General features: G+C 37.4%; 1 protein-coding gene across 1 annotated transcript; it reads right to left on the reverse strand.

Annotated features, from left to right (window-relative positions):
• Nucleotides 1-1,158: 1,158 nt before the first annotated feature.
• LOC121419670 (tetratricopeptide repeat protein 12-like) lies at nt 1,159-18,000 on the reverse strand. The gene is made up of 18 exons (XM_041614129.1): nt 17,903-18,000; nt 15,323-15,465; nt 14,686-14,722; nt 14,030-14,229; nt 13,168-13,360; nt 12,284-12,472; nt 11,508-11,574; nt 10,266-10,363; nt 9,773-9,941; nt 8,840-8,932; nt 8,392-8,454; nt 8,289-8,298; nt 7,563-7,700; nt 4,942-5,115; nt 4,017-4,118; nt 3,558-3,663; nt 2,298-2,517; nt 1,159-1,634 (listed from the first exon to the last, which is right to left on the reverse strand). The coding sequence occupies exons 1-18, from the start codon at nt 17,961-17,963 to the stop codon at nt 1,562-1,564; spliced, it is 2,136 nt and encodes a 711-aa protein (XP_041470063.1). The 5' UTR covers nt 17,964-18,000; the 3' UTR covers nt 1,159-1,561.
• Nucleotides 18,001-18,257: the final 257 nt, after the last annotated feature.

An 18,257-nucleotide genomic window follows, 5' to 3' on the forward strand; every position in this document is an offset into this window, starting at 1 on the left:
TTGACAAAGTAATATCAATATCATACTTTCAAATTCAATACATAATATACATTTACAGTTTGAAAAACACATTTTCCAATTAATGACAATAAATAAAATCAAACTAAATATAAGCATGGAATGTTTTGCTGTCTACGATACCCCTGCCAACACAAGTCATGCATCTAATTTGTCTGAAGGAGAGCAGCAATACACATTCTACTTTGATCGATGAAAAGTCTTAGTCCTACAACATTGTTGGAGTAAACCAAACTAAACTACATGTAACTATGCATTTCATAATACATGTGCCCCACTAACTGTGACATCACTCGTTCATGTTAATCCTGAGAGATCGGCAGACCACTATGTACTCGACATCATGCATTGTTTAGCTTTCACTTTCAAAGCGAATTAAGTGGAAGTTCATCCTGAAGATATGTTTGTTTTAATAAAAGCCGAAAAATTACAAAACAAATATGAAAGTCTGATGATAATCCTTCAAAGAATAAGATATTTACAAATTTTCAAAGTTTTTCATTTGTAACGTCACATCAGCTCCCCCAAATATGTGATATTATAAATCCCATAAATTCCTATTTTTCATTGGACTATGATGAATAGGTATATTTCTCTAATACAAAGGGGTATGAAATGATGATTGTAATAATATATCCATGGCACAAATAATATCACTTTCATTTTTTGTTACATGACATTTCAGGAAATTTATTAACTTCCCCTTTAAAAAACCTTGATCAAAATACGAGGACAAACATCGAGGTATAGTGGTTGAGACTCTTGTCTTTCAATCAGAAGGGCGTAGGTTCAGATCCCAACCATGGCGCGTTTTCCTTCAGCAAGAAATATTCCCACATTGTGCTGCACTCAACCTAGGTGAGGTGAATAGGTACCCGGTAGTATTCATTCCTTGAATGTTTTAGCGCCGACATGCCGGCCCAGCTACAGCCGGGTAATAATACGATACCAAGTATCAGGGGCAATAGAGTATATGCAATTAAAGCAGCTGCGAAATATGATGGACCATATTATTATTATGATTATTACATATAAAGTTCTATTGATAACCCTTCATCTGTACCTGCAATTGAGATCCACTGTTCGAATCGATTCCTGTGCTCTCTTGTATTATCTTCAGCGTAATTAGTTGACCCACAAGCCTCTCATGATAATATGAACGTTAGTGGTGGATGTATTATAAAATTAATAAATTGTAGATCTATACCTTGGATACACCTTGGGAGTAGGCATTTGAAGTTCAAAGCCGATTGTTGACTTCTCATGAAGGATTCATGGGCACAGTGTTTAATGGCACTGTACAGCTTTTGAACACGGGCAAGCAAAACTTTCATCTGGGTTAGATTTCTCTTTCCTTGAGGTCTAAGAGTTCAACAAGTTGGATTTGAAGCTGTTTATATCTCAGCTCTCTACCACATCAGGGGGGGGGGGGCTCCAGCCATTGATGCATGTCTGTGAACAAGAGCTGGGTTTACATGTCAGTAGTGACAGGATCTATAGGACGGAATAGGTTGTGGAAAGATGGAGTATGTGATACCACAGGTTACCTCAGGGCATACTTAGAGCAGGTGTGTAGAATCCCGATGCCACCAAGATCACGTAGTCTCTCCAAGTGCCTGAAAATGTAGAACAAAGAAAAAGGGGGAAACAGGAAAAAAGAGAGATAACAATACGATCATTACATGCAACATTTATATACCACTTATGCAAAACTTGTGGAGTTTTGCTCATGCATATTCATGAAGGGCTATCAACTGTGCATCTGATTGGCCCACTGAAGTTCCAGGCCACACTTCCTCATGACTAGCCATGTTGCTACAGACTCACCATTGGCCAAATGTTGCATCCTGCATCAAAGTGTATTTTAATACGTTTTTAAGCACCCCATACTAATACCCCGGCTTTAGCATGGCTGCCCTGATAACGCGAGTGACATTTTTTTTTGAGGGATCAGAATAGCCCAGCATTTAAAGAGTTAACTAAGGGGGTGTTGAAAGAAAATATGCAATCGATTGCAATTGATATATCAATCATAAATAGTACAAATTGATTTTTTTCCTTCTGTTTGTTGCAAGAACCAGACAAGTGAGTAAAAACTTGCAATTCATTGCCAGACCTATGATTAAATCCAGATCAAGTCTACTTGCAAGTTAATTCAAATGTCTAAATAGTGAAAATGCTATGCTGGTATTCATTCAGCTCCCCCCTGGTCTTTTGAGGGATAAAAATAGCCCAGTACATTTCGAGTGAAATTGCCTGTGCTCATAATCTGTCTTTACCTTTGGTGTGATGTGGCTAGTTTAGCCAGTGTAATAGAACAGTTCTGCTTTATGGTCTCATTACTTGTGTCGGTCTTGGCCAGTAATGTCTTGACCACGTCGGTGTCGGCTAGCCTTTCGCTGACCCCTATCACCTGGATACAATGGCCGATTGAGAGGGCTATGTTGGCTACCACTGTATCACTTGATGAACTCAGGAGAGAAAGAAAGCAACTCAGATCTGAAAAACAAACAAATGGATTGAATATTGATATATATCAGGCGAGCCAACATTTGGAAATGAAAAGAGGGAGTCCTCATCGGGTGATGCAAGTTTTTCTGCTCGATGTCGGGTGCATCTCCTCATTTTTGTTTTTAAATTAAAACATGTTTAGCATTGTTATATTTTAACAATGAGAAATTACAAGTGCTGAAGAACTATACTAATCTTACACCTATACCCCACAATGCAAATACATATATGGGCTGATTTATTTTTTATTTTAGCTTAGTAAATGGAAACACTCTTTTTGGTGCTCTTTTTAGTTGATAAAAAATCTTTAAAAACTGGGTAACTCCTGGAAAAAAAGGAGAAGTTGGCTGGCCTGATGTAAAATATGTGGGGTGGATACATCATCGGACATGTAAATACCCCCTTTTATAGGACAAACATTATTACATGAAATTGATGTTATATGATGGAAGAGTTGCTTACATATGAAGTCACAAATCAAAAACTTTGAATTGTTGTCACTCTCCAATTCTTTGAAGGATTTTTATAAAACCTTTTTTCCTGTGATTATTCTGTATTTATAATTTTTGATTTTTCTGTTTTTAAAACTGACCGACATGGTGAACTTCCGCTTTATCATAAATATACATCCTGAATTCACTATACATAGTGGGCTAATTACCCATATTTATCAGGGTACTTTGGGTGACATATATCCTGGTTCAGGTTTCAGTTACAAAGGTGGTTTAGCTCATGCATTACTAGTAACATATAGTGCACAGAGGAAATGAAATTGCCAAGGTTTTGATATCTGCCCAATTCAATTGTGTGATAATATCAACAGGTTTGCCAAATTTTAGTGAATTGATATCATGATTGGTATTGATTGATACATACATGTAGAAGAACAGATTTCTCTTGGTTCTATCATTAATCTATTCTGAGAAAAGGAGATTCTCCTCCCTTAAGAAAAAAAAGGATAAAAATTGAAATGAATAATTAAAGGGCTCCTTAACAGAAATAGTTTGGATAAAAAACTGTGTTCTCACCTGGATCAGCTTGAGCGATCTGATTTCTGGCTTCTTCACTGATTTGTGTGAACACAACAAGGCATCGACTTAAAGCTGACTTGGATTCTATCGACAGATCTGAATTCTGGAAAACAAACATACACATATGGGGTGCATAGAAGAATAAATAAACAAATAAATAATCAGGGACAGCAATCCAAAAAAAGAGTTCCCCTTTTTACCCCCAAGATGCCCCCTTACAAATGTGTTTAGGACCCTTTCATTTTATATGGACCTGTGTTTATGAGTTTTTATGAGTGCCTAAATTAACAGATTGTTTGTGATTCCAGCATGAAAGATAAAGCTGTGCCTTCCTTATATCTTAGCCCTCAACAAAAGGAATGATTGCCCCCTGCTCCCAAGCACCCCCCACAATTCCTGAGTAAAAAGAACGCAGTGGGACTATCAACGTGAAACACACAAATTACTTGACTATACCTGAAGGGTTTGATGTAGAATGGTGGGTATCCTAGCCTCACATGCTGCCTGAGCTGCCCCAGTGGAGTGAGGTAGACCCCTGCCTAGCAATCCAGCTGCCCTCTAGAAATTTAATAACAATAATCATGATTTATAAAAAAAAATGATTTGTAAGCTGTGCAGTTGGACAATTTGATGATGCTTGTGTATGTGATTGTGATTGTGATTATGATTGTGGGTGCATAGAAACAGTGTTGTAGTGCCTGGATGCTCAGCCTTGGCCTTAAGGCCTAATTTTTCACAGCCTTGGCCTTGGAGGTTTGAGCCTTGACTACAACACTGCATTTAAACATGCAGAGTTGCACCGTCAGCACAACTATCTATATTATCATTTTGATTAATCATATGATTTTGGTCAAATTCAATAAATAACTTATAAAAAAATGACAAGGACGTGCTACATCAACATCAACATTAGTTGTCTGACAAGTTGTCAGATTTGAAGTTTCCTTGGTTTTGACATTGAGTTAGTCAATTCACAACAGGAAAAAAATTACAAGGGGGCTCGTGGCGACTGTACTCCCAAATGCCAAAAACAGCCATGGAAATATTTTTTCAAAAAAACCTCGGAAAATCCCCATTCACTGCAATATTAAAGCTTGTAACCCAATGTTGCAGATTTAGATTCAGTGGATCATGAAAAAAAACCCTCCCAAAATGAAAAAAAAAAGAAATTGCCTGGTTCCCTCCCCCTTTGACCCTTAAAGAGCTGGGTTATTTGGACCCCTGTCACAGCGGGGGGGGGGGGGGGGGGGGGGGGATTCCGACCTTCCCTACGATCTGCATTGTATTTGTACATTAATTCACGTTTTTGAGCAGTTTTGGTCTGACATGCACTTATTTGTTAGGGTTAAAACAACCATTACTTCAATACACATTACTGTACCTCTTGAATATCTAATTGATCACTTTTCACTAAAGGAAGCAATTCCTTGCATAACCCTTCTGATTGGTCCTTGAACGTTTGACTGGTTTCCATGGTGATATTCATGAGCAGACCAAGAGTGGTGTAGACCATTTCTCTACTGCTAGGCTTGTTTAGATGCTTGGTATGGTATTTCTTGATAAATAAATAAAGAAGGAAAAAACAAAATATCATATATGGTTATCCTAAAGTGAAACTGGACAAAGTGGATTTAAGAAATAAAGTTCTTCAAGAGGAAAGAGGCCTTTATAATCATTTCTTCATAACGATCTTTCGATTATGGTAACTTTGCAATTATGCTTACTTTATGTAACCAAGGTAACAGGGCTCAAAAGGATTCATTCATACGTGTAGTCACCACACTGCAAAAACGTTGGTGTTAAGAAATTATACCAGCCTGGTGTCTATATTTCATGTCAATTTCGAACAATAAATTATGGATTTTCATTTTCATTTATATCAGTCCACACCAGAGAAGTGTTGAAACACACCGGTTTGTTATTTAAGCAACACCAATTAGTGTTAAAAACCAATACCAAATTGATTCTTCCCTGGTGTTGTTTTGACGCTTCTCTGGTGTGGACCAATATAGATACCAGGCTGGTGTTAACCCTATCTAGGCCGGGATATTTGGGGAGTTCATACAGCCGTCGACCGCGCGATCGCGCTGAAAATTGGAATGCAGGTTGTCTGGGATATAATCTACAAAATTGTATAGTAATTTTTTTCATGCAAATTGTTATTACGTAATTATGCTAATTTATGCGTAATTAGTATGCGAAATCATACTTTTTCCTCTAACTCCATAAATAAAGCTCCAAATGTTCTAATTTTTGGCACAGAAACTCTTTGTGATGTTCTTAGCAAGTGTACATGAAAAAATTGTGATATCAGATCAATTTCTTATGTATTATATTGTTTTCTGCAATTTCTTATGTATTTCTTTGTTTTTTGGACCTTTTGTTTTTCATTGTTTTTTCAATGAAATTCGTTGAGGACTCTTCTCAGATCATAAACAGCATAAAATACATACATTTAGGCCAGCAAAACTAAAAATAATCATACATTTATGATTTTTGGTTGAAAACACTATTTACATTGACTTTGTACACGAAAATCATGTTTTTAGCAATTTTTGGGTCTGACATGCACTTACATAACGTTGCGTAACTTCGGAACCGCGTACCTGGGTGATGCAAAATTGAGGTCAAAAGTTGCGCAAGACTTGAAAGTACAAAAGTCAGTGAGCAGCGCGGTCGAAGAGAATTTTTGCGCGGCGAAAATATCGCGCGACTTGTTGAGGGGAGGGGGCCTCCGAGGCCCCCCCGCCTAGATAGATTTAATCCCTCTCTAGGCCGGGGCATTTTGGGAGTTCCTCTGCCGGGGAGGGGCCTCCCAGGGCCCCCCCTAAGATCTCGGCCGTCGACCGCGCGATCGCGCCAAAAATTTGGCACGAGGGTTGCCTGGGACATATTCAACAAGATTGTATCGTAATTCATTTCATGCGAATTGCTATTAAGTGATTATGCTAATTTATGCGTAATTAGTATGCGAAATCATACTTTTTCCTCTAACTACCTAAATTAAAGCTCCAAATGTACTCATTTTTGGTATAGATAAACTCTTTGTGGTGTCCTTAGCAAGTGTACATGAAATAAAAATGTGATATCAAATCATTTTCTTATGTATTATTATTGTTTTTTTGCAATTTCTTATGTATTTCTTTGTTTTTTGACCTTTTGTTTTTCATTGTTTTTTAATGAAATTGGTTGGGACTCTTCTGTGATCATAAAAAGCATAAAATGAATACATCTAGCAAAAACTAAAAATAATCACATTTAGAATTTTGGGTTGAAAACACAATTTGCATTGACTTTGTACACGAAATCACGTTTTTGAGCCATTTTCGTGTCTGACATGCACTTACACAATGTTGCGTAATTTCGGAACCACGTACCCGGGTGACGCAAAATTGGTCTCAAAAGTTGCGCAAGACTTGAAAGTAAAAGTCAGCGAGCGGCACGGTCAAAAAATTTTGCACGGCGGAAAATATCGCGCGATTCGTTGAGGGGGCATCTGAGGCCCCCCCCCCGGCCTAGATAGGGTTAAATCAACATCTGTGTTTTTGCAGTGCATAAAGACAAAGAGGGCTTAGAGTGGCCTTTGCAGATCTCAATTGGTTGCAAATACAAGTTCACAGCTTGCACATTTCTTCAATTTGCCCAATACATATTAGGATCTCAATATGATTGTACATAAGAAGACTCAAACAGTGATTTCAGCATGATATCTATAACTCCATCCACCAGATATATGAAAAGGGACTCAAATGTATCAATTTCATTGATAAATCCATGCAAATTACTCCCAAGTGTCAATATCACTCATTTGCGTTAATCCTGTATGCCATCTCTCTTGGCACTCCATGAAAGAAAGATAATGATGCAACAATAAAAGGAAGGATGTATGTCTCATACAATCTACACAAGACGTCACTTGGCAATGCAACAGGAGGGGGGGGGCTTGAAATAGAAATAAAGGTTGTTCTTGATTTCAAGTTTAATGGAAACACCCCGACTCACCAAAACTTTGATGGAGGCTTCCCAGAATTCCTTCCTGCCAGCAATCTGCTTCCTGATGACCGGATCATGTGCCATGTTCCCCATGAAAGAAATGCATGATGGAAAGACGTCACTGTTCTGGGACGTGATACTGTGTGTCTGAAAAATGAAGGATACCCAACAGGTGGTTTGAGAATGTGATTTGTTCCCTCCATTTTATGACATTGCTCATTCAGATTGATTCCAAGCTCATATGGAATAAGCCCATTGAAGGACTGTCCTGTGTCCTTATTACCCCTTCCATTACAACTGATATAGCTCATGAAAAATGATCTACAACAGCTAAGCCATTTGAGTTGCTATCTCATTTATAAAATGTCTGTGACTAGTTACTTCCGAGCAACAGCTTTTTACTATGATTTTATCAACCCTGACCAGCATTGCTCCATTCTGTATTGTTCATTTTGTAACATGTGTTTTATGATTTAGTCAAATAAAGAATAGTGATTCCATCTGCAACTAATTCACATTTAGGGAAATTAGATGGAATCATCGTATTTTACATAGGTTTGACCTTCATTTTGCTCCATTCTTTTTCAATTCATGAAGGTGCCAAATTGCTCAAGGCACACAGGTGAAAAGAAAAGAAACAAAACACTATCAAATTATACATATCAAAAAACAAGCAAGACCAAAACGCATATAAACTGATGGGTAAATGAAAATTGAGGCCCAAATATTACACACACTTTTTTCACTAAATGTATATGTGATGACTAGAAAAAATATAAGCTACAATCGATGAAATGTGTTAGATTAGATATATGAGTTTGGAAATAAGAGAACTTACCAAAAACTTTTCAAATGCTGGAGAACTTGATCAGCAACTTTGTTCCTGAATTGGGAACTGAATCTGAGAAAGAAAAACAGGGAGTGAAATAATAGGGGAATGCAAATAATGTGATGGAGAGACATAGAAAGGCAGAGAGAGGGAAAATGTGAGAAAAAAAGCAAGAAATAGAAAGAGAGAGAGAGAGTAAAAAGGGCAATGGGAAGAGGAGATAGAGAAAAGAGATAGACGAGAGAGAGAGAGCAAAAACAAAAACACATGAAATTCATTATATTTTTTGAATTTTTATAGGACATAAACATAGACTACATGTACTTAATTGCAAGTTCCATACAAAGCCCCCCCCCTTGTCCAAGAGATAATAATTCTATTGGGCTGGTCAAAATCAACATTCAACACTTGATATTTATCAAAGTTCAATAGAATATTCAAAAAGTTTATATCTTACTTGTTCTCCAGTGCAAGGTTATTCAACACCTTTGCAGCTTCTACTGATCCATTCTGTGAAGTCTGCACATACGCTAGTAGGCCAACCAGTAAGCTGGAAAAAAAATGCAAAAATAAATGCCAGTTGTGGTAAAAATAAGATTATGATCTCATGGAATCTAACAGAGTGATTATCCACATATTTTTATGTCTATGTGCCAAATCATTCTGGCAGAAAATGTATAATTTCTGAGGAATGCAGAGATGAAGATGCTATCCTGAACAGGTACATTTCAGTATTTTGGTGAGGAAATCAGTTAGTACTTTCAAAGATGTACATATACCACAGGACAATACATAAAACTGCAACTTTAGAAATCAGTAGTTTGAATGAAACCATCAGTATTCTCATTTTTCAGTACTAATTGTACTAAATACTGAAGAACAGCACTAGTTTGCAGCTCTGGGAATGGATAAAATGAACATGGCATTCTATCCAGATGTTGGATCTTTTTCCAAGCAATAAAACTACACTGTCCCACATGTGAGTATCTGTGTTGGTGATTTTAGTGCAATCAGTTTCAGGTAAATAGATCATATAATTCCACAGTTAAGGGTGTAGGTGCATATGAATCAGATACACAAATGTGCTGATATGGTGGCAATCAATCTTGACCCCAGAAGATCAAGAAATCACTGTCAGATACAATCACATGTACTTATCAGACACTTTAATCTAACATTCATGTGACACCTCAACAATAATAAACCTATACTCTCGAAGTTGCAGCAAGCAATGATTTCAGGAGAAATGCGTGAAAATCTAGGTTAAGTAATTGCCAAATCCTTTGAGAACAACAAGTCAATTTATGCAAACTAAACTTCATGAACAATAACTATGTATACTAAACATACATCAACAAGTTTGTCAACGATTTCCCGAGTATATACCTACCTAGCATTATCAAATGTAGTGATGATGTGTTGCCTGGATACAGAATTCTCTGTGAGCCTTAGCAGGAGAGCAACACACTGTCTTGATATGTCAGGATTACCTGAGCCAAGCAAACCAAGGAATGTGGAAGCAAAGTCTTTGGATTCTACAACAGCTCGACTGTTTTCATCTGAGTAGAAAAATTTAAAATTAAGAATAGTTAAACAATGGTATAATTGAACATTAAAATAATTCATACATATAAGAACAGGATGATTAATCTGATATGAAGGAATGCCAAGTTCCTGTAATCTGCAAAACAAGAATATTTAGGGTGCTTGTCAATTCCAACATGTTATGTGACCTCACCTCAGAGTGATATGTAACATTCATCAAGGCATATGTATGTAAGACAAGAAATAATTGAGGGAGTGAATTGTGACAATCCTTCATAATGTCCCAATAATGTCTTCTTTTGTATATACAACTTTAATAGTTTTAAAAAAGAGCTTACCATTTTGGATAACAACCTGACTCATGAGATCCAAAAGAGAATGGGTGACTTCAACTGCTTCTGCTTTTTTCTTCCCATCAATCACTTTGGATAAACACCTGAAAATAATTCAGATTAGAGAGAAATTACCAAAAATATTATTAGTCTTTCCTTTTGTTTGGCGCCATGTGTGACTGGGAGGCGAAAAGCGAACTGAATCACTACGATCTGCAGGTCTCTCCTTCCAGTATAATTGATAGGGGGAGTGCAGGTGGACCATTACACCAATGTTTCCACCTAACCCAATACGAATAGTGCAGTGAGTTCTTAACGTTCAGAGGTGGAGAATGTCCTCTACAGGGGACCTCTATGTAACGTCCTATCTGAGGGACAGAGTGTTTTCACTGCATCAATGGAACAGGGAAGAGGCGTTTACACACAATGCATGCTTCAATCATGTGCCCGGGTGGACTCGAACCCACAACCTTTGGTTCTACAGGCAGACACTTTACCGACTGAGCCAACTTTGTCTCAGTGGTATTGGAAAATATGGATATGAATTCTATATACAAAGCTATGAGGCTTGAGGATTGTACTTCCCAGTCACGGGGCCATCAAAGAAAACCTTCTTCCATTGACTTTGAACACATGACTAGAGCCAAGGCCAAGGCCCGCAAAATGTGCCCTTGAGGCCAGCGTCAACTATATCCCTGATACTTTGAGAGGTAAAACATGATTTCATGTTTAATAATAGGCATTTATATAGCGCCATCTATCTAGACATAATCTAATCCAAGGCGCAGTGTTTATTACTATTATTACACCGGCTTTAGCTCGAACTGCCTTTCAGCGCTCGGTGCATTCAAGAAATCAATCCTGCCGGGCACCCATTCACCTCACCTCAGCTGAGTTCAGCACCATGTGCATAAATTTCTTGCTGAAGGAAATTATGCCATGGCTAGGATTCGAACCCACGACCCCCCTCTGTTTCAAAGTCAGAAGACTAATCCACTGGGCCACAATGCTTGTAATATCTTGTCTGGCCAATATGTGGGTCAAATAAAAGTAACATTTTGTCCTGAACTAGCTCTTCACGAGAGGTGAGGTGACGTTAGTTCTTTGTGATCATTTGAATAAAGATTAGATGGGAATCCCATCCTCCTCAGATACCAATGTGCACATAGGGGAAGACATTACAATAATAAGAACAATCATTCTTATCACAATAATCATTATCAATAAAAAAGAAATAAAAACAATTACCTTTGAATATGGGCTTCAGTCAATAAATTAAAACCTTTCCCAGTTCTGAAGAGTGTCCTTGCAGTATCTACATGTCATTGAATAGCGAGAACAAGAAAAATTATCTACATGGGGTTGAAGGGCATAAAAATGGCTTAATGTATAAAGGCAAGATTTAATGTAATATTGGCATTTCTTGGATTAACCCTAATAAAGGGAAAGTTCACTCTTTGCATATTAGGTTAAGTTCTTCTTTAGTTCAGATTTTTCAATCTATTCATCTTCTAAGCATCAGGGTTGGAGCAAACCCCATGGGGCCCATTTTGCAAAAAAGGCCATGATAACCCAACTCAAGTCATAGCCTTCAACTATCTCATAAATAGCTCCAGACTCACAATGAAGTACTGTTAGGCAAAGGCACACATGTATGTAGAGCTCTTTACATTGAGCTTTATAGAATACTATCAGGTGGGTGTTTCATAAAGGTGTTCGTAAGTTAAGAGTGACTTTAAGAATGACTGGTGATAATTTCTTGTGGTAAATGGTATATTCATTGGAGATGGTTTAGCGTGTAAGAAAGGATCACCAGTCCTTCTTAAGTCTCTCTTTACTTTATTACGAACAGCTTTATGAAACGGCCCCCTGGGGGCATTACATAAAGCTATTTGTAAGTTAGGCATGACTTTTGCACATCTGTACACCTAAGAACAGCTTCCATTTGTAAAATTGTGTGCAAAGTTTTGTGAAACTCTCCCACAGCTCTTTGAAAACACTCCCTGGACTTAAACTTCACCTACCATCCTGTATCATTTCTTTCAGGACTCTCATTCCTCCAGCGTAGTACATAAGATTCTGGTTGGGACGCCAAAGTTTTGACAAGACATCCGTCATGGTCTTAGAATGCATGTCACCGCCCTCCAGTGTTCTCTTTGCAGCTTCCTCGGATTCGGCTGCTGCCCTCGCTTGGTTGGCTTCAAGGATGTACTCTATAACAAAGGATATTGATAATTTTTTTTTCACTTTTTTTACAGAGGAAAAGCCTGATAAACTGTACACAATAATAATAAATCTTTCTTGCATAGCGAAAATCATATTATGACATAATGCCTCTATGCACATCCAAGGGACTTGGATATTAATACCCTTGCTTCAGCCTGTCAGCCTTACAGTGCACGAGCATTTCAAAGAATTAATTCCTGCCAGGTACCCATTTATCTCACCTGGGTAGAGTGCAGCACAAAGTGGATTATACATGAAAATCAGGAACAATATCTTTACTCATACTTTTCTTCAGCTCTTCCTTACTTTCTTTCTTTTTTCTTCTTTGGGATAATAATCTGCCTCCTTTGCTGCTGAGAAATATTCGTGCAGCTATGTGGTTGTGTGTATGCATGCTAAAATAGAGGAATCACCCTTCTCCAGCCCCCCTCTCCACTCTGTCTCTCTTCCTCCCAAAAAGAAAACACTATGATCTTCCTCCCTCCCCTCTCTTGTCTGCTGTCCATCATTTGCTCTTGTTTTGGGTCATATCGTAGTATCTCCAAGTAACTGTCCAAGCAAGCCTTAACCCTGTGCATATGTGCTTTGGAAATCCTAGGTTCAAATCTCAAGATGAGGTCACGATCAGCTATGGCCTGCGAGGCGCTCTTCCCCCGTCGCTCCCCCCTCATTATATACTTACTGTCCACCATTTTCTGTTGCTTTGGGTCGTAGTGAAGTACCTCCTTGTAGCTGTCTACAGCTTCCTCATACTTGAGTTGTCCAAGCAATGCCTTCCCTCTGTGGATGTGTGCTTTGGAGTTCTTAGGTTCAAGTCTCAATATCAGGTCACAATCGGCTATGGCCTCTTCGTAATGACCAACCTTGTTGTAAGCCTAGAAATGTTGAAAAATGAAGGTTATAGTATTAGACCTATACTGTCTTACAATAATACTGAAATATTGTGAAATTGTAAGTTCAATGAATAGACACTATTTGTGTCATGATATTGTAAACAAATGTTTCTTTACAGTTTGACATTCCACTCTTGACTTTTTAGCGTAATGGTTCAAATTTCATTTTTACACCTGTACATGGATTGCACACATATTAAAGAGGACCATATATTCCATTCAAATGAGACCCAGTCAAAAAAGCAAAACAAAACTTTTTCGTGATAGGTCCTTTTCAAGCTCTGCCCCACATCTTTGGAATAATGTTCTAGCTTCCCTCCGTTGTATCCCAAATATCACATCGTTTCGATCAAATTTAAAGACATATCTCATGACGAAAGCATATTCAACATAGCCCCATTTACAGTGTCCTTGATATATTTTTGTTATATGATTTCTAATTTCATTTTTGTTTGTATGTTCTACACTGTAAACCACTTTGATATGGATTTTCTGTTTTTATAATAATAACAGTATATTTCCCAGGGTAGCCACTTCAATTCCAAAAACTGTTCCCTCAGCGGGTCCTGCTATTGGTTTCAGCTTGGCTACCTAGGCCCTCAAGCATTGGAGGAATTTGATGATAACCAGGAAATATCTTCAGTGGATTACCTGAGCTCTGTTGGTATACAACACACCAAAGTCCTTGAGATGGGTAAGGCCTTCAGTGTAGTGTTCTATGGCCTTCTCATAATTGCCCTCTTTGAATTCCACGTTCCCTTTATCCTTCCATTCTGTCGCCCTCTTCTTTGCTTCCTTCCTTCTCTCGGCTCTTTCGGCTGCATCCCGTTCAACTGCCTTCATGAAGCCATCTATGATGGAATTCAATCAAAGAAGAAATTAAGTACTTCAATGTCAACAAAAATTAATCATACTTTTAATTGAATTGATAACCTTATTATCCCCTGACGGGAAATTTGTCTTTCACTGGTGCATTACAAATACAAAATAATGCTAACAAGGAAATAAAGTTTACAAATGAGATGACGAATATGAATAAATCAAAAAGTCAGCAGGAATAATAAACTTAATTTAAACATATGGTTTACATGGTCAGTGTCTTGTAACACTGGAATGGTATCACCTCCAAGCCAACAATCCAACCTTTCGTGGCCAAGAGGGTCAAGCAAAGTAAAAATTAACATATAAACCCAGTACTTTTGTACTATACCATATAGTCAAAGTTTCAATGTCACAATATTTCACTATCTTCAAGATCATGTAGCCCTAAACTAGTGACTTTATACAATGCTTGCCACAAAACTTACCCTGAGATACACTCATCGGTGCTGTTGAAGCTGGTATCTACAGAAGGAAATATAAATAGGTGAAGTAAAAAATGTTACAAACCACTATTAGGGATACATTTATAATATATACATGATTGAATTTGAAATTCTGGATACAAAATGATTTATGATGGAATACAAACTGCAGAGAAACAATAGCAATATCCTTTCTCAATTCCATAGTATGGGTACTGACATACATGTACATGAGGCCCACTTCAAATTTAGTGGTGGATTTCTTTCTCTTTTATCCATATTGGAGAGAAAAGCCTTACCTGGTGAGGGCAAGGAAATTAACTTCAACTGCCTAGTATTATCAAGGGCCCGTCTCAAAAAGAGTCACGATCGATCAGATCAATTGTAACTATGGAAAGCCAGCAAAGTCAACAAATTAAATGCATGTTTGTTCAAAATTTGTTTCTAGATATTAATGTATATCCATGAGGTAATTGTTTTCTTGACAATTTGGTGCATTTTCCTTTGTTTACAAAGGACAGTTTTCGAATTTCCTGTAGAAAAAATTATGACACTGATGGATTTCCATTGAGTTACGATTGATTGGATCAATTGTTACTCTTTGTAAGACGGGGACCTGGTGTTATATATTCTACTTTACCTGATGAGCTTGTTGAGAGGGGGCTTGATCATCTTTGAAAGCATTAGTATTGATGACAGTCCTGTTGACTGGATTCTTGTTCTCAAGTCTGACTTGCTCAGATACATCCTCGGTCACGTTTAGATCACCCTTTACCACAGATTCTGCAAAGATCATAATGTTATCATCATGTTCAGTCTATCATTTAAAATGATCATCGTTATATCCAATGCTGCAAACAATACATTTAATTGAATCATTATTTTTCTTGTCAAGAACATGTAGCCCTGTGTGATTTAACTCAATCTGGAATATAACAAGGAAATTAGGAAAATTGGTAATTCTTAAAATCAGAAATTCAGAATATCAATGCGTTACCACCTTGCATTATCAACACGTTTCTAAAAATGAAACAAATTTTTTGAAAGGAAAGAAAAAAAAAATGTTTGAGTATACCCAGTTGTTGTGTGTCTGGATAGGTTGTGTGTCCGGACGATCAATTTTAGAAAGTCATTTGGAAAAAATTACAAGGGAAATTTCATCAATATTATTAGTACAAAATGTCAGGAAATATAGAGAACAAAATAGAAGATGATTAATGTTACAACTACTGAATTTGTATTTTTAGTGTAATCCAAAGACAAAAAAGAAGGATTCAAAAATATGAAGTGTCCAGACACCCGACCCCCCATTCTACCATTGAATAGCTGCAAATTCTAAGCTTTGATTTTGACTTTGTTAATCTACGTGATTTATTTTCTAAAAATATCATTGGCCAATTGGAAATAGACATTGGATCTTGTGAAGATCAATCTTATTACACTGAAATGTCGTAACTAAATCTATATGAATGGGGGTGTTTTATAAAGATTTAAGTGTGACTTAACATTCGCACTTAAATGCCGATTACACGCATTATTGATAGTTAAGCAACGCACAATCTTATTCATCAATACGCAGTAGTGCGCATCCTTTTGGCATGATGCAAATGCAGTCATGCCTTAGGTTGGGGGGTCGGAAGTCCAGACCCTTTATTTTTTTGAAGCCTTCGTTTTGTCTTTGGATTACACAAAAAATATGAATTCAGTAAGATCGGATGACCATATTATTTGCGCACATTTTAAAGATTATGAAGTTGAATTCCAATTCCACGGCGAGCGAATAATGCGCACTCGGCTGAAAAAGTGTCATAAAAAAAGTGTGACCTTAATTTGCGCAAGATCGTTTTGCAAGGCTTTAGAAAAGAAATCAAGCAGTCAAAGGTAAGATAATTGTATCAGATGGAGGCTAAAATGCCATGAATTCGGTTGTTATCACATTTTACTTACTTTTTTGGAGACTTCTGCTTGCAAACTGATGAATTCTTGATGCTTGTCGAGAAGGTCGGATTTTCTCAGAGCGGACGCAAAAGGTAACAAAATTTGCCAATGTTTTGCCAACATTTTCATTAATAGAGACCTTACCTTAAAGAAAATTACTATACCGGTACTGAGTGATTTTAAGTCGCTCTTTCTGTTGCCATTTGTTGGTGATATCAGGTTTTCAAAATATTCATTAGATATTGAGCGTTGAGGTAATCGCCCGTGCGCAAAATTAGGTAACGTGCAAAATAAGGTCACACTACCATACTTGTAATCATCTTCTATTTTGTTCTTTATATTTCCAAACATTTTGTGCTAAAATAACAATTTATGAAACTTGGCTTGTAAATTTTTCCAAATGACTTTCTAAAATTGATCGTTCGGACACACAACAACTAGGCCGACTCATTTGACGAATCAGGGACAACTCGGACCACGGGACATCTCGGACCGCGGGCCGAGTTGTCCCACCCAGTACGAGATTTTTTTTCTCACAAATTTGTTCGCTTCTTGCGACCAGAGAAAAAGGTGAAAAACTTGATCAAAATCGTGCAGATACACCAAATTTTATCCTTGTGATGAGAAAATGGAGGTAATGGAATACAACAAAGTCCATCTTCTGCGATAAAAGTGGTACTTTGAGGAGAAATGATCACAAAATCAAGTCAGTTATTGAGCGGGGCCGAGCACCGACACAGTTAATACACGCTCGCCTATGGGAATCGTGAGCTGTCGAAAAACGCCTAAAATTACACTTTTTTTTTTATTTCAGCGAAAAAAAAGTAATAGAAAGTGAAGAACATTACCATCAGACCATATCTCTAAAAAATCTTTACAAGAAATTTCGAAATGACGGAAAAATAGACGCAAACTTGTGGAAAAAAATCTCGTACTGGGTGGGACAACTCGGCCCGCGGTCCGAGATGTCCCGTGTTCCGAGTTGTCCCGTCCCCCATTTGACTGGGTCTGGGGATATTTTTTAAATTGTTAGTAGGGCCTATGTTACTTTTTCAATTTTTGTTTTAATAATTGTTTAGGCCTAAGTTGTTAGCACTTTTTCAATTTTTGTTTTAATAAATGTTCTGTCTTTGCATGATAAATATTAGATATTTTACAATGAATGTGACTGTTGACAGTCTTTTGACGTTGTGTGAATTTCAAATTGTTATTTTCAAATGTCAAACAACTGCTCTGAGTCTGAGATTGTGAAAAACATTAATGAATTGTCTGATTGTCTTACCCAGTTCATCGACCTTCCTGAGAAATTCCTGAAGTTCTTCGTTTTCAGATGAATTCTCCATTTTTGTAACTCATTACTTCCCACGACCTGTTGTTGTTCGTTGTGGGTCGTTTCCAAGTACACCCAAATGATCTACCTTTTTTTACTCACACAGTTCAGCTCACTACTAACACTAACAGGTTATACCTGGTACCGGTATATTGAGATTTAGCTCCCATGGAATTCGAACTGCTTTTTCAAGGATTTGTGATTTCCCAATTAAACATGTGTGAATGAGAATTGCATGCGTTGCAATTACAGACGGCCTCACTTATACGATCACGAAAAAGTAATTTAGTTTTATTTCCAGACTCAA

This window comes from Lytechinus variegatus, chromosome 8 (genome assembly GCF_018143015.1).
Source record: "Lytechinus variegatus isolate NC3 chromosome 8, Lvar_3.0, whole genome shotgun sequence".
Lineage (NCBI taxonomy): Eukaryota > Metazoa > Echinodermata > Echinoidea > Temnopleuroida > Toxopneustidae > Lytechinus > Lytechinus variegatus.

What these genes read in the sequence shown, in the direction of transcription:
- LOC121419670 (XM_041614129.1), bottom strand. Translation starts at nt 17,963, where the DNA reads ATGGAGAATTCATCTGAAAACGAAGAACTTCAGGAATTTCTCAGGAAG. An exon ending in GCAACAGAAAATGGTGGACA is followed by an intron (nt 12,473 to 13,167) that starts GTAAGTATATAA and finishes CCTTTGTTATAG; the next exon opens with AGTACATCCTTGAAGCCAAC. An exon ending in AACCTTGCACTGGAGAACAA is followed by an intron (nt 8,455 to 8,839) that starts GTAAGATATAAA and finishes TTTCTTTCTCAG; the next exon opens with ATTCAGTTCCCAATTCAGGA.